Consider the following 13404-nt stretch of genomic DNA (forward strand, 5'->3'; position numbering starts at 1 on the left):
GAGGCTGTAATGAAGTGATGAAAAAATGCTGTCTTGGTAATAGCCCTGAGACTGAAATGTCAGACAAGAATAAAAAAATCGCACCAAGGTTTTTGATGGTCGAGCTTTCAGAAGTAATACAGCCATCAATGATACAACCTGGGGTACACCAAACTTTATTTCAGAAACTTCAGAGATTGTATTGTAACTTACATGTTGAGTTCTATTTGATAAATATGAATGAAACAATGAAAGCACGGTCCCCTGGATACCAATATGCTTCTCTAAGTGGCCTAGAAGTATGCTGTGACCCATGGTGTAAAAAGCTGCACTCAAGTCAAGAGGCAGCAACAATGATATTAGATCAGAATCAACAGTAATTAGTAGATCACTGACTACTCTGGTCAAGACAGTTTCAGTAAAATGATTGGACTAAAAGCCAGATTGAAATTTATCAAAAAGATTGTTGTTGGATAAGTAGGCAGTGAGTTGATCAGCGACTACTCTCTCAAGTAATTCTGACATAAAAGGAAGATTGGAAAATGGTCGATAATTGTTCAGAATTTGGGGCTTAATATTAGGTTTTTTAAGCAACGGTTTAATAATAGCAGTTTTAAAAGCTGAGGAAACCAAGCCCAGGGGGACAGGACTAGCTAAAACATGAAACAGTTCCTTAAAAAGATTAAATGATATAGGATCTTATTTACAGGTTGTAGGTTTGGAAGCAGTTACCAGGCTGGTAAGGGCCTCAGGGGAAATTATTTCAAACTGTGAAAGGGTGCAGTTGGTCTGGGTCACAGTGCCTGCATCCATCCAGGTATTGGAGAGTTCATAGATATCATTCTGAGAGGAATGTGGACCAGTGACTTTATCTCTAATTGAGTCAATCTTATTTGTGACGAATTTTAGAAAATCATCAGCACTGAATGAAGAGCTATTAGCAGGGATATTCTGTATGAGTTAGACAACAGTATCAAACAGAAACCATGGATTATTTTTATTAATGTTAATCAAGTAAGAGAAATATACTGTCCTAGCAGCTGAAAGTGCATGTTTACACTTCTTAAAACTCAAACCAGGCAAGGTGATAACTCTCGTTTTGTCATACGCCACCTGCGCACAAGTTTTCTACAGATCTGTTTGGGTGCACTGGTGTCATCTGAAAACCACGGCGCTGATTTAATCCAAGTACATTTTCTGGTTGTAAGAGGAGCAAAAGAGTCGAGCGTTTTGAGCAAGGCACTATTCAGATTGTCTGTGAGATGATTAAGGGAATCAGAATTTGCACTACTGGAGTCAAGTATATCAGGTAAACACTCAGCCAGTATAGACCTAGCAGTGGTGTCATTATGGTGATGAGTGTATGTGTCAGGCTCTGAACACTTAGTTGGAGTGCAGAGAGAAACTTTGAAAAAGACACAAGAGTGATCAGAAAAAGGAACCTGTCAAATAGATAAAACATCAACATCAATACGTTTTGTAATATAAGGTCCAGTGTATTTCCATGGTTGTGAGTGGTGTTCCTCACATGTTGGGTAAAGTCTAGACTAGTAACAAGGTCGATAAATTCCACTGCCCTAGAATCTTCAATCTTCCTCTCCTTCAGTTCATTAAATCTCTGTGGTATTGATAAATCTGCAGCCTCTAAGATGCTGCGCTAGAGTGCAGTGCCGTTATGCGTGTTCGTTCACTATGTTTACCTTCATTAAATCGGCTGAAAAAAACACCTGTGGCCAGATGCATGAATGATGTATATGCACAAAAACCATCCATAAGCCATTCCCTGCACATAAACTGGTATTTATAAAGGCAGAATGTGCTCACCTCACGCATTCTTTAGACCAGGCGTACACATGTTTTTCTAAAGCGATCTAAGGGTGATGTGATGAGGTGGAGATGAGCTGAGATGGAATCTTTTAGTAAAACATTGTTTGTTTATGTTGATAACCAGCTGCACTGATTGTGTGATTGTTTTTTGCATTTACACTGATTTGTAAAATGCCAATCAAAGGAGCATTTATTAAGGTAACACTGAGTAATTACTTTGTAATTTACTTGTGTCACACCTTGTAAAGTTGGTTTAGATATGAGCCACATCTGAGATATCACTGCTGACGATGGTGATGAATTAACGATATGGGCCCTATAAATAGCCGCACGCAATGACAGCTGCTCTACTGTTAGAGAACCTCACCAGTGCAACACAATCAGTGAAACGGCTCTTTTTATTTCTCTCTTCCCTTTGTAAAATGTTCACTTTGAGAAAATGAAGACTGATAATTAGTCATGTGACTCAAATGTATTTATCACACCTGTGAGTACTCAGCAGTTGTACTGAGCAAACCTGAAGAAGCTACAGGCGAAACGCGTTGTTCGCTCTTAATAAAGTCACAGTAAAGTCATCTCAGTGTGCAGTGATTAATTTTGATTTTCACCGTATGTTCCTGCGACTGACCAGCACCTGTCTGAAAATACTGGCTGTGCATGGGGAGTTCTGTCCTTTTATATACTGTTGGAAACATTGCGGGAGGTTTCCTTGCCCTTGATTGCACGCCACAATACGGACCAAGATGGGCGGCCAAGCAGAGCACCTGAACCAAGCGGTGTGCCTCTCCTTATGTGATGTGGAGGCATACAACATAATTTCTCAGCATTCTCTGTTTGAGGATCGCCAAAATTAAAAGTCAACAGTGAGTCTAAATGATCAGAGATTGAAGATGATGTATCTGGAGAAAAAAGATATCCGCCTGAGATGGCACAGGATTGCACTGTCTGAATACTGGCATAACAAACAAATTCCCAGAGGACTGAGAATAAATAAGAAACCCATACTGGGCAATCAAGATCCTGAATTTAGAAAAAAGTGTGAACAGATTCTTAACAAGTGCTTGTTTGATCTGACTTTACTGATTATTGAACAAACTAAGCAAGAGGCTTTGTAAGTAAAGACTGAGTTACAAGAACTAAGAACTATGCTAAAGAACCGTATGGACATCACTAATTTCACCACGATGGAAACTGAACTGAGAGAGGAATTGACAAGCTTTGAGGATGAACTAAAGGCCTACAAAATAAAAAAGTATGAACGAGATGCGGAGGATTATAGAAGAGGAACTGTCTACAATCGGACACCTGTTTGGAAATCTGATACACGGCGCAGCCAGAAACCAAGACGCAGACGCACACCAAGAGTCCGGGACCGCAGCCAGCCAGGACGATGCCGGGAGCTTCTTCTGACTAGCGAGGAGGTGACGAGTGATCAGGGGCAAACAAGCACGTCCTCCACGGATGAATGTTTTTTAGGGGGAAAAGGGCGCCCACAAAGAGGAAAACCAGAAGGGGACAGAAGCGCCATCGGAGGAATGACAACTCGGTAAATATCTCTGATTATACTCTGACTACCCCTCAATTAAACGTCTTGAATCGTGGACTATCCTTTGTCCCTACTAATAAAGTAAATGCATTTCAATCGAAAGTTGATTCTTATAAATTTTTCAGCTACAGCTACACTTAAAACACTTCTTCCACAGTAAGTTAAATGAAGCAACAGGGGGAATATCAGACCCTCTGAACAAGTTTAAGAAAAAATCCACCTTCATGCCTCTTGGTGTCCCAAATCCCACACTTGCTACATTTAGTAAACTAGTGGAAAAGGATATTGAGGCAGCTGTTGAATCTAAAAACAGTCTCAAAAATTGTAATATCAGTCTATTAGAAAGAAAAGCTCTGAATGAATTGAATTGAATAATCCAAAAATTATTATAAAACCAGCTGATAAAGGTGGAGCTTTGGTGATAAAAAACACAAAGGACTATGTAACTGAAGCTTTCAGACAGTTAAGTAATACCACTTTTTACAGACCATTGCTGCAAAACCCAGTGGAGACATACATGGGAGAGAGAGATGACATTTTGTACAATGCAACTGAGAATAAGTGGATTACTAAGAGTCAATATGATTTTTTAAAAATAGAACATCCTATTACGCCTGTGTTTTACTTATTGCCAAAGATACATAAAAGCTTGGAAAATCCTCCTGGTAGACCAATTGTAGCGAGTAGCAACTCATTGTCTGAACCTTTGAGCCAATTTGTGGACTACTTCATTAAAGACATTGTAAAGACACTACCGTCATATGTGGCGGACACTGGAGATATTTTAAAATTGGTGGCGTACATCTCTATGCCTGACGATTCTTTTTTGGTATCTTTCGATGTGGAGAGTTTGTATACCAACATTCCACATGATGGTGGACTGGAAGCTATGGACTTTTACCTTGAACCTAGAAAAGATGCACTTCCAGCAGAATTGCTTATGTCACTCACTAAGTTTATTCTAAAATCTAACTACTTTTTGTTTGACAACAAGTATTACTTGCAATCTTGAGGTACAAGCATGGGGTCACCATTTGCTCCCAACTTTGCCAATTTGTTCATGGGTTTGTGGGAAGACAGACATATATTTAACAACAACCCTTTTGCTAACAACATCTTGTTTTTTAGAAGATACATTGATGACATCTTTATGGGGTTTACAGGCTCTGAGGATGAACTTAGGGCATTTAGTGACTATATAAATAGCACTCATCCCTCTTTGCATTTTACTATGGAATACAGTTGTGAAAAAAATCACTTTTTGGATCATTTGATTACTGTTAATGAAAATAGAAAATTGGACACATCTATTTATCGAAAAGAAACTGACAGAAACACCATTCTACACTCTACAAGTTTCCACCCTCACCATATGATCAGTAACATCCCATATGGCCAGTTTGTGAGGTTGAGAAGAATATGTAGTAAAGAAGAGGATTATCAAACTAAGGCTAAAGAAATGTCTCAACGTTTTAAACAAAGGGGATAAGACCAGACAGTCATTGATCAAGCTGTTGATAAAGCTAACAATGTGGATAGGGAAGTATTATTATATCCTCCCCCGAAACACATTGAAAACAGAGTAACTTTTGTGTCTGAATATTGTGCGGCATCTATGCAAGTCAAACAGATTATAAACAAACACTGGAAAATCCTAGAATGTGACCCTAGCTTGAATCATTTGTCATCCTCTAGACCTCGTTTCTGCTCCAAAAGAGGCAGAAATGTCAGAGATATTGTTGTCAGTTCTATGTATAAGGAACCTACACAAACTAATTGGCTTTCTCAACAAGTGTATGGAAATTATAGATGTGGAACATGTGCACACTGTTCAAACACATTTGATACCAAGACATTTAATCATCCTCATACAGGAAAGAAATATGACATAAAAGAATTCATTAACTGTCTCTCTACACATGTCGTTTACATCTTGAAATGCGCATGTGGCTTAATGTACGTAGGCCAAACAAAGCGCAATCTAAGAGTTGCCGAACATAAGGCTGCCAGTAGAAATGGTGATATGGATTATGCCGTTGCTAGACACTACAAGGAGAAAAACCATGGGTCGGCTACGTCCATCAAATTTATCGGCATTGAAAGAGTGCGACCCAATCCAAGAGGTGGTAACTTGATTAACCAGCTCTTAAGAAGGGAGGCATTTTGGATTTATGAATTGAATACTATTGAACCTTATGGACTTTATGAAACACAGGATTTGAGTTTTTGTCTGTGATATGTAAATATTAACTTGTATTTCTCTCCACAGGCTATTTGGACTCTTAGGGAGAGATGAGCCACTAGGTCCCCATTTAGTGATGTAGAGGGACGGCTGTAGGACCTGTAGTCCATTCTGCTGAGGTAATTTTACCCATCCTATTCAGTCAGTTGTTTACGGGATGTAATGAAGTTTAATTATATAAAATGGTGTAATTCTTGTAACTTTGTGCAACATTAATCATGTCATGTTTTTTGTAATATGTATATTTTCATTTTCTTGCCCTTTGTAAAATGTTCACTTTGAGAAAATGAAGACTGTGATAATTAGTCATGTGACTCAAATGTATTTATCACACCTGTGAGTACTCAGCAGTTGTACTGAGCGAACCTGAAGAAGCTACAGGCGAAACGCGTTGTTCGCTCTGAATAAAGTCACAGTAAAGTCATCTCAGTGTGCGCTGGTTAATTTTGATTTTCACCTTATATGTTCCTGCGACCGACCAGCACCTGTCTGAAAATACTGGCTGTGCATGGGGAGTTCTGTCCTTTTATGTTCTTTTTATTTCTCATTTATTTCACTGACAGCTGTACAGACTGGTGGAGCAGGCATCATGTTGATATGAAAACATTTATGGCTCATTAAATCTGATAGTCGGTTATAACTGGATATTCTACCTTTTCATGAATGAGATGTTGGGTTAGCAGGGCTGATCAGTCTCTTTTCCAACTTTCTTTTCAGCAAAAGTAGCATCTCATGTTTTATTCTTGAGACACACTGCAGTTTAAACATTGTGTAACATTAATTACTAAACCATGTGACCAAATTACGAGGTGAGACAGGCTACATTAGAGTTGTCGCTGAAATAGTGTCGGCTTGATCATGACTATTTCGTCATTACGTCTAAAGCTGGATGTCTCCCCACTTGAAAACTCATTCCGGCACTGCTGGCTCTATATGTAGCTATAGATATCACCACATTTCAATAAATACAAATGTATTAAAAAGAACACATCAGTCTATATTAGATTCCGTTCTAATTTATTTTGCTACATAACAATGTAGCAAATGTTGCTGAAACGCAATGTTCACTTTACATTCAGACAAACTGAAGTGGCAGTTACAAGTGTTGATTTCATCAGTGAGACCTACATTTATCTTCCAAAAGGAATTATATCATATATCAATGTAGGGGGACAACCGCTTGTTCTTTGATTGTGTTAACTAATCTTTGATTCTTAAGGAAAATAAGAGACAGACTCCCTGGATTCCTAAGTTCGTAAGAGCAGACCCTCGGCCTGCAGAATTGACCCTTGTAACCCTAAGTGGGGGTTTGATCAGTGATGCTCAACAGACTCAGAAAGCTCCTAATAAACCATTTCGATAAGTTGAATTATGACACGAACTAAAAGCATGAACTGACCCTAAAGGCCACTTGGATCGGAGGAAAACAACTCCCACCTTAGAGGGAAGACAGACTCTTATCAACAACGCCATAAACTAACCCACATTCCTGAGGACTCCCTGCAAATCTGAGGCAAACCTGAAATTCATGTGAATTAAAAGTCTGATTATTATGCAACTTATGTCATGTTATTTGTCATGTAAATACAAGAAGAATGGTATAACTTTCATATAACTACTCAAATACTTACATTTTATTAACCTTTTATACTACAGGTAACAATACTGCCTTCTATTGACAAGAGCTAAATTCCCCTATGTGAAGAGTTAATGAATGTTTGATAACCATGTATTTGTATTTAAAGTGTTTAACTTGTGATCTATTAATCTCATAGACAATCATATTCTAGTAGTTAAATTAGACAAGTAGTTGTGTTGAAAGAATAAAGTTTCTAAAATAATAGGAATGTAAAGATAATATTTGAAGGCTCTGAGGTTAAAATTTTCTTTTATTGCTAAATAATAAATTATATTATGAAGTAAGAGTTTAGCAACTTAGATTTAAATATGTTTCTATAATCTTATCACATAAGTGTTGCCTAACTTTATTTCCTTTCACTATAGTTTTAAACTTTATTTCAGATGGTTTAAGAGGTGTAAATAGTTTGAGAAAATTGTATGTTTAGACATCATGAAGTGTTAATATGAAGGTTAATGTTCGTTATTAAAAGAATTGACTTATCATGAATCATGTAAACTGTTTAACTGTTTCTTGAATGGTTTTACAAATATGATACAAGCTGACAGGACTGTTATTAATCAGAAATATCATGAATGCTTGGACATTATGAAAAGAATGTGTTTACAGCTTTAATGTGAAATAATAGGCGACAGTGACTTGAAGTGTGAGTTTTTGCATGTTAAAACTCAGAATTAGATTTCCCCAAATTCCTCAAGAACTCAAGAAAACTCTTAAGACGTCACTTTTATTTTTCAACCAAATATATCCGTATTTAGTCTTTTATTGTAACAAGTTAATTTGTTTCTGTTTTATTAGTAACCTTAAGTCTTGTATTTCCATGTATAGTGATTTAATTTTGAAGTAAATATGTACAGTATTTTATTTTGAAGTAGACGATGCTGAAGATTTGAGCGTAGTCAGACTAAACTTTATCAACACTTAACTCGAGTTATTACAAGCCAAGTAAAGCCTGAACATAAGCTTCAGAAGAAGAAGAAGAAGAAGAAGAAAAAGAACGCTTGATACTGAAAATGCTCTCTAAGAGCAATACTGAAAACCAGAAGTGAAGCCGGCCTAAAGATTCTTTCAGAACAGCCTGAAATGGCTTGATACTTTACCGGCATTCAACGCTTCTGCATCTACGGAGATGCGCCACAGCCCACAGCTGATACGGGCTCTCTCACAGCAACACCGCTGGTGATGCTGCGTCAAACAACGCTGGACCTGCCAAGATGACACCTCTACCACGACATGACACCTCAACAGTAAGGCATAACATGGCTTTGTGATCAAAGGCTGATGTCAAATAACGTTAAAGTTAAAGAATTTATTTAGAGAAATTGAATTAGCTTTAGCATTAGCCCCTTAGCATTCCCTGGTGCAATACGTAAAGCCTCGAGTCACGCACTTCGAGCTACTCTTGCTGAATAATTTTCTTTATTATTTTTATTATCATTCTTATGCCTTATTTATTTATTTATTTATTTATTTATTTTAATTTCTTTTTATTTATTATTTTCTGTATATCATCTATGCTTTATCATGTACCCCCAAGACGTTTAACTATTAATAAATGTCATTTAATTTAAAAAGTGTTTGGTTGTTTCTTTGAGCTGCAGTAAACAGAGGTCACTGTTTGGGACAAGAACTTACGATTATGAGACTGAATCATTAATTAAATTGAACATGGGTTAGTGCTCCCTCCTAGCACTAACAAATCCTAACCAAAAAGGAGGTGGTGCCCTAATGACGAGGTAATTCATTAATAAAGTATTAACACTCCTACATCAAAATGCTGCAGAGACATTAGAGCCAGCGGTAAATCACCAAAGAGCTGCAACCCAAGTCCTGCGTCGTCATATGTGGTAAACGTACCACATATTGGGAATCTACATGGTTACTTTCTCACATGAAAAAATATTAAAATGTAATAAAGTGCAGCAGGTGCACTGCACTTCATGCTCTGTGGTGAAAGGCTTGTCTGTTGTGCTGGCTGTCTGTGTATACACTTATCTAATATGTGCGAATTAATCCTGCTAGTAAATGTGTAACGCTGTGTCGCCACCTAGTGGTAAAGATTCTGCTTACAACTGAGATATGAGGATGAACTTTTAGCCTGCCCAACTACGTATTTTCAATTTAGTATCAAACATAGTAACTCTGAACAACTTGATAGAGTTTTTGCATATTTCTGCTGTAAATCTGACTATACTCACCAGATGCTGCAGCAGCTGCCATCCTGTCACTGTGCTGGAAACACCAGAAGAAGCTCAGCTGAAGACCAGTGGTCTGCTTTTAAAACTCTTCAAACACAAAAGAACAAAATGATTCTCATTCTTTTAAAAATAATCATTCTCCAGGACAGTTTCAACAACCTGGAGCCAGTTCTCTTTTTGTGGTTGTCTCAGTTACTGGCATGTTATTTTATGACGATGACACCAGTCTTTATGTGTCTGAAATTTACAAGTTACAGATCACCAGCAGAGGTTTGAATGTACATGTGGGGAGGCCTGCAAGTAAGGATTGCAGCAGTCTCTTAACATATATTTTTAGGAGTATGATATATAGAAAAGTATTACAGTAAAAGTACATAAGTATTATGAGCTTGATGTACTTCAAGTATTGCAGTAAAAGTACATGAGTATTATGAGCTCGATGTAGTTAAAGTATTGCAGTAAAAGTACATAAGTATTATGAGCTTGATGTAGTTAAAGTATTGCAGTAAAAGTAGTGGTTTGGTCCCTCTGACTGATATATTATTATATATGACATCATTAGATTATTAATAGTGAAGCATCAGTGTTAGAGCAGCATGTTACTGTTGTAGCTGCTGGAGGTGGAGCTAGTTTACACTACTTTATATACAGTTAGCTAGTTTAGTCCAATGGTTCCCAACCTAGGGGTCGGGCCCCTCCAAAGGGTCAGCAGATAAATCTGAGGGGTGGTGAGATGATTAATGGGAGAGGAAAGAAGAAAAAACAAAGTTCTGATACACAAATCTGTTTTCAGTTTTTGGACTTTTTCTCTAATCTTTGATTTTTGCTGAAATATTGGATCATTTGAACATTTATTGAAATGAAAGCATGTGAGAAGTTTAGAGGGAAAAATCACTATTTGGTGGAGCTGTTAACAACTCATAGACATGTGAAATGTGACCCCGACTACACACTGCTTTTTGTAAGACGTCAAAAGCCAAAAAGGATGGAAACCACTGGTTTCATCTTTAACAATGTGTTGTATTTTAAAAGCTTGTTATATTATCCATTGTGTCAAATCTTCATCTGAAAAGTAACTAAAGCTGTCAAATAAATGTAGTGGAGTAGAAAGTACAATATTTCCCTCTGAAATGTAGTGGAGTGGAAGTATAAAGTAAAGTACAAATACCTCAAAACTGTACTTAAGTACAGTACTTGAGTAAATGTACTTAGTTACTTTCCACCTCTGGGACTAATAAAGTCTGACTGAACTCACCAGATCCTTCAGTCCCCATAATTTACTCTGCTGGAAACATCAGAGACTGATTCAGCTGGAGGGGAGAGAAGAAGAAATAAAGCTCATTAAAAAGTTCTTTAGTCACCAAATATTTTACTGTGTGTGTATGTGTGTCTTTCTGTCTTTGTGAGGACATTTTGTTGGTCACTACTTCAAAGGACAAAGACCAAAAGGTTCAAAGGGTTAAAACCCAGTTTTAGTTAAGATTAGAGTTGGGTTTAGTTTCAGTTTAGGTTTGAACATTTAGTTGTTCTGGTTAAAGTTGGTTAGAGATCAGAGAATAAATTATGTCAATGAGTGTCCTGACAACTATAGAAAGACAAACCTGTGCATGCATGTGTGTGTGTGTGTGTGTGTGTGTGTGTGTGTGTGCGTGTTCCTAAAATAAAGGGTTTAACATAAAACATGTTTTAACTGATGAAGCTGAACTCGAGAAAGACTTGTGTTTCATTTAAAAGTGATCAATCTAAATGTACGTAAATGTAACTTTAATGAGAGTTTTTTTTAACTTCCTGATTCTGTGTTATTCTCTGAAATCCGAAATGGCGGAATTACCGCCGACATTAATGAATATCGATATGAAATAAAACTAATGAAACCTTCAACTTTGTTGCACAGAAACGACTTGAGATGATTTTTCAGATTGAACACTGACTGAAACCATCCTTTGACTGCAGTTCAAGCAAAAACAGAAAATCGTCAGTTTTTTTAAAGCTCGTCTGTCCGTCAGTTTAAAGTTAATGAACAGAAAACTTTGCAGCTCAGTTAGTGATTAAATGTGATAAATTAATACAACAGTAAAACGATCTGAACATAAACTCACCTGATGATGTTGAATTTTCGGTCACTGATGTCAGTTTGTGTCTTTTCTGCTTTTCTTTCCTCGGTGAAATTCTTGCTGCGACATCAGTCAAGAATCGAAAGTGAAACTCAGTTTAAGACTTCCTGCAGATATCTCAACACGTTCAGACTCCTTTCTAAAAACAAAAAAGCAGAAAGAAAAAGAAAAAAATGGTTGTAGTAGGTTTTCTGTGATTATTTGCTGTTTAAATGATATTCATATGTTTTGTTTAAATGTAATATTTGCTGAATATTTCATGATGGCCTTTATCAGAACATATGTACAGATAAACAGATTCCCATTAAATCTTGTTGACAGACTAGGAATTTTAATTTTGTGCAGTGTTTTCTTCTTTATTTCTCATTAACTTTCTATCAGAGGAGAATCTATAAATGCTTTGTTGTATTTTCAGTTTCCTCTTTAGTCTCTTAAATGATGAAATATTTCACTTCTTGCTCATAATTTCAACACAGACAGAAATTGTCTCATTAAAGTCAAAACGATGTAATTCAAAGGATCCAAAGGTTTTTATTGTCATATGCAGAAATAAACAAGTTATCAATGCAATGAAATGATCAGTTCACTATGTCTCCACCTGATGCCTTCAATTACTTATTATTATTTAACATATATACTAGAAACTGTTTTTAATAACGTATTTAAAACATATTAGTAGTAAATATATACAGACACACACATCATACCCACCACTCACTGTACTGTAATGTTCTTTCTTCCAACACACAACCAGACAGGTGAACAATCAATATGAGATATTAAACTGAAGTCAGTCTGACCACAAACCATCTTTAAAAATATCACAACTGTAAAATTATTTAAATAACAACCATGAACAGAAATGTGGACAAAATAAAAACATCAAACAGCAACAAGCATAATATGTTTAATGTGCTGAGTGGCAGTTCATGCAGTTCATGCTGACATCTTAGTCCATTAGGCCAGTGGTTCCAAACCTTTTTGGCTTGTGACCCCATAAAATACAACAAAGTCTACCTGGGACCCTCATCACACGTTGCACTGTCATCAAAGAGGATTTATTTTATTTTATTTCAATAACTTTTAGACACTTAAAGAGATAAAATGCAGTGATTTAGAATAAATAAAGTGACAATTTAAAGAAAGCTTGCAAAAAACAATTTTGTGTGCCAGAAATATGTTTTAATTTTGTCCTATCCTCTTGCGACCCCTTAGATTAATCCATTGACCCTTTGTGGGGGTCCTGACCCCCAGGTTGGGAACCGCTGCCCTGGGCTAGTTGTGGACATGCGTGTGTGTGTGTGTGTGTGTATGTATGTGTGTGTAACAGGTATTCCTCATCTTGTGGGGACATAAATCTGTTTACACAATCACACTGTGGGGACTCACCTCTCTATTGGGGACAAAAAGTAAGTCCTCATAACATAAATCATTAATTTTAGGGTGAAGACTTGGTTTAAAGTTAAGGTAGTGGTTCTACCAACAAAAGCTGGGAGATTGTCCTCAGTCTCTAGTTGAACGAACCATTGAGAGACTGACTCAAGTCTACTGCCAGACATATTTTAAGACACATAAAAATACTCTGTTTGAAATAGTAATTTCATCACTTCCATTGAAAGCACATTTGAAGGGGATCTCTTACCAGTATGAACAGGAGGAAAACCTCTTTCACTGTTCATATGGACACCTAACTGTTAGTTTAAGACACACTTAAAAATTGTGAACCTGTCCTTTAATGTCCTCAGGCCTAAATGTTAATGGTCCATGAAAAAGTCAAGTCAAAGCAAAGTCAATTTATTTATAGAGCATATTTAAAAAAAAAACAAATGTTGACCAAAGTGCTTTACAGAGACTGAGAA

The 13404-nt window shown here is 36.8% G+C and overlaps 1 protein-coding gene across 1 annotated transcript in view; it reads right to left on the bottom strand.

Moving 5' to 3' along the window:
• The window catches only part of LOC121903371 (GTPase IMAP family member 8-like), a 33927-nt gene extending 22258 nt beyond the window's left edge, over window positions 1-11669 (bottom strand). The window contains exons 1-3 of the mRNA XM_042420318.1: window positions 11531-11669; window positions 10687-10741; window positions 9432-9518 (exon numbers count right to left, since the gene is read on the bottom strand). Of these exons, the coding sequence (XP_042276252.1) occupies window positions 9432-9453 (22 nt within the window). The 5' untranslated portion in view covers window positions 9454-9518; window positions 10687-10741; window positions 11531-11669. The remainder of the gene's footprint in view (window positions 1-9431; window positions 9519-10686; window positions 10742-11530) is intronic.
• Between the last annotated feature and the right edge of the window lie 1735 nt (window positions 11670-13404).

The sequence above is a fragment of the Thunnus maccoyii genome, chromosome 9 (genome assembly GCF_910596095.1).
Source record: "Thunnus maccoyii chromosome 9, fThuMac1.1, whole genome shotgun sequence".
Taxonomy (NCBI): domain Eukaryota; kingdom Metazoa; phylum Chordata; class Actinopteri; order Scombriformes; family Scombridae; genus Thunnus; species Thunnus maccoyii.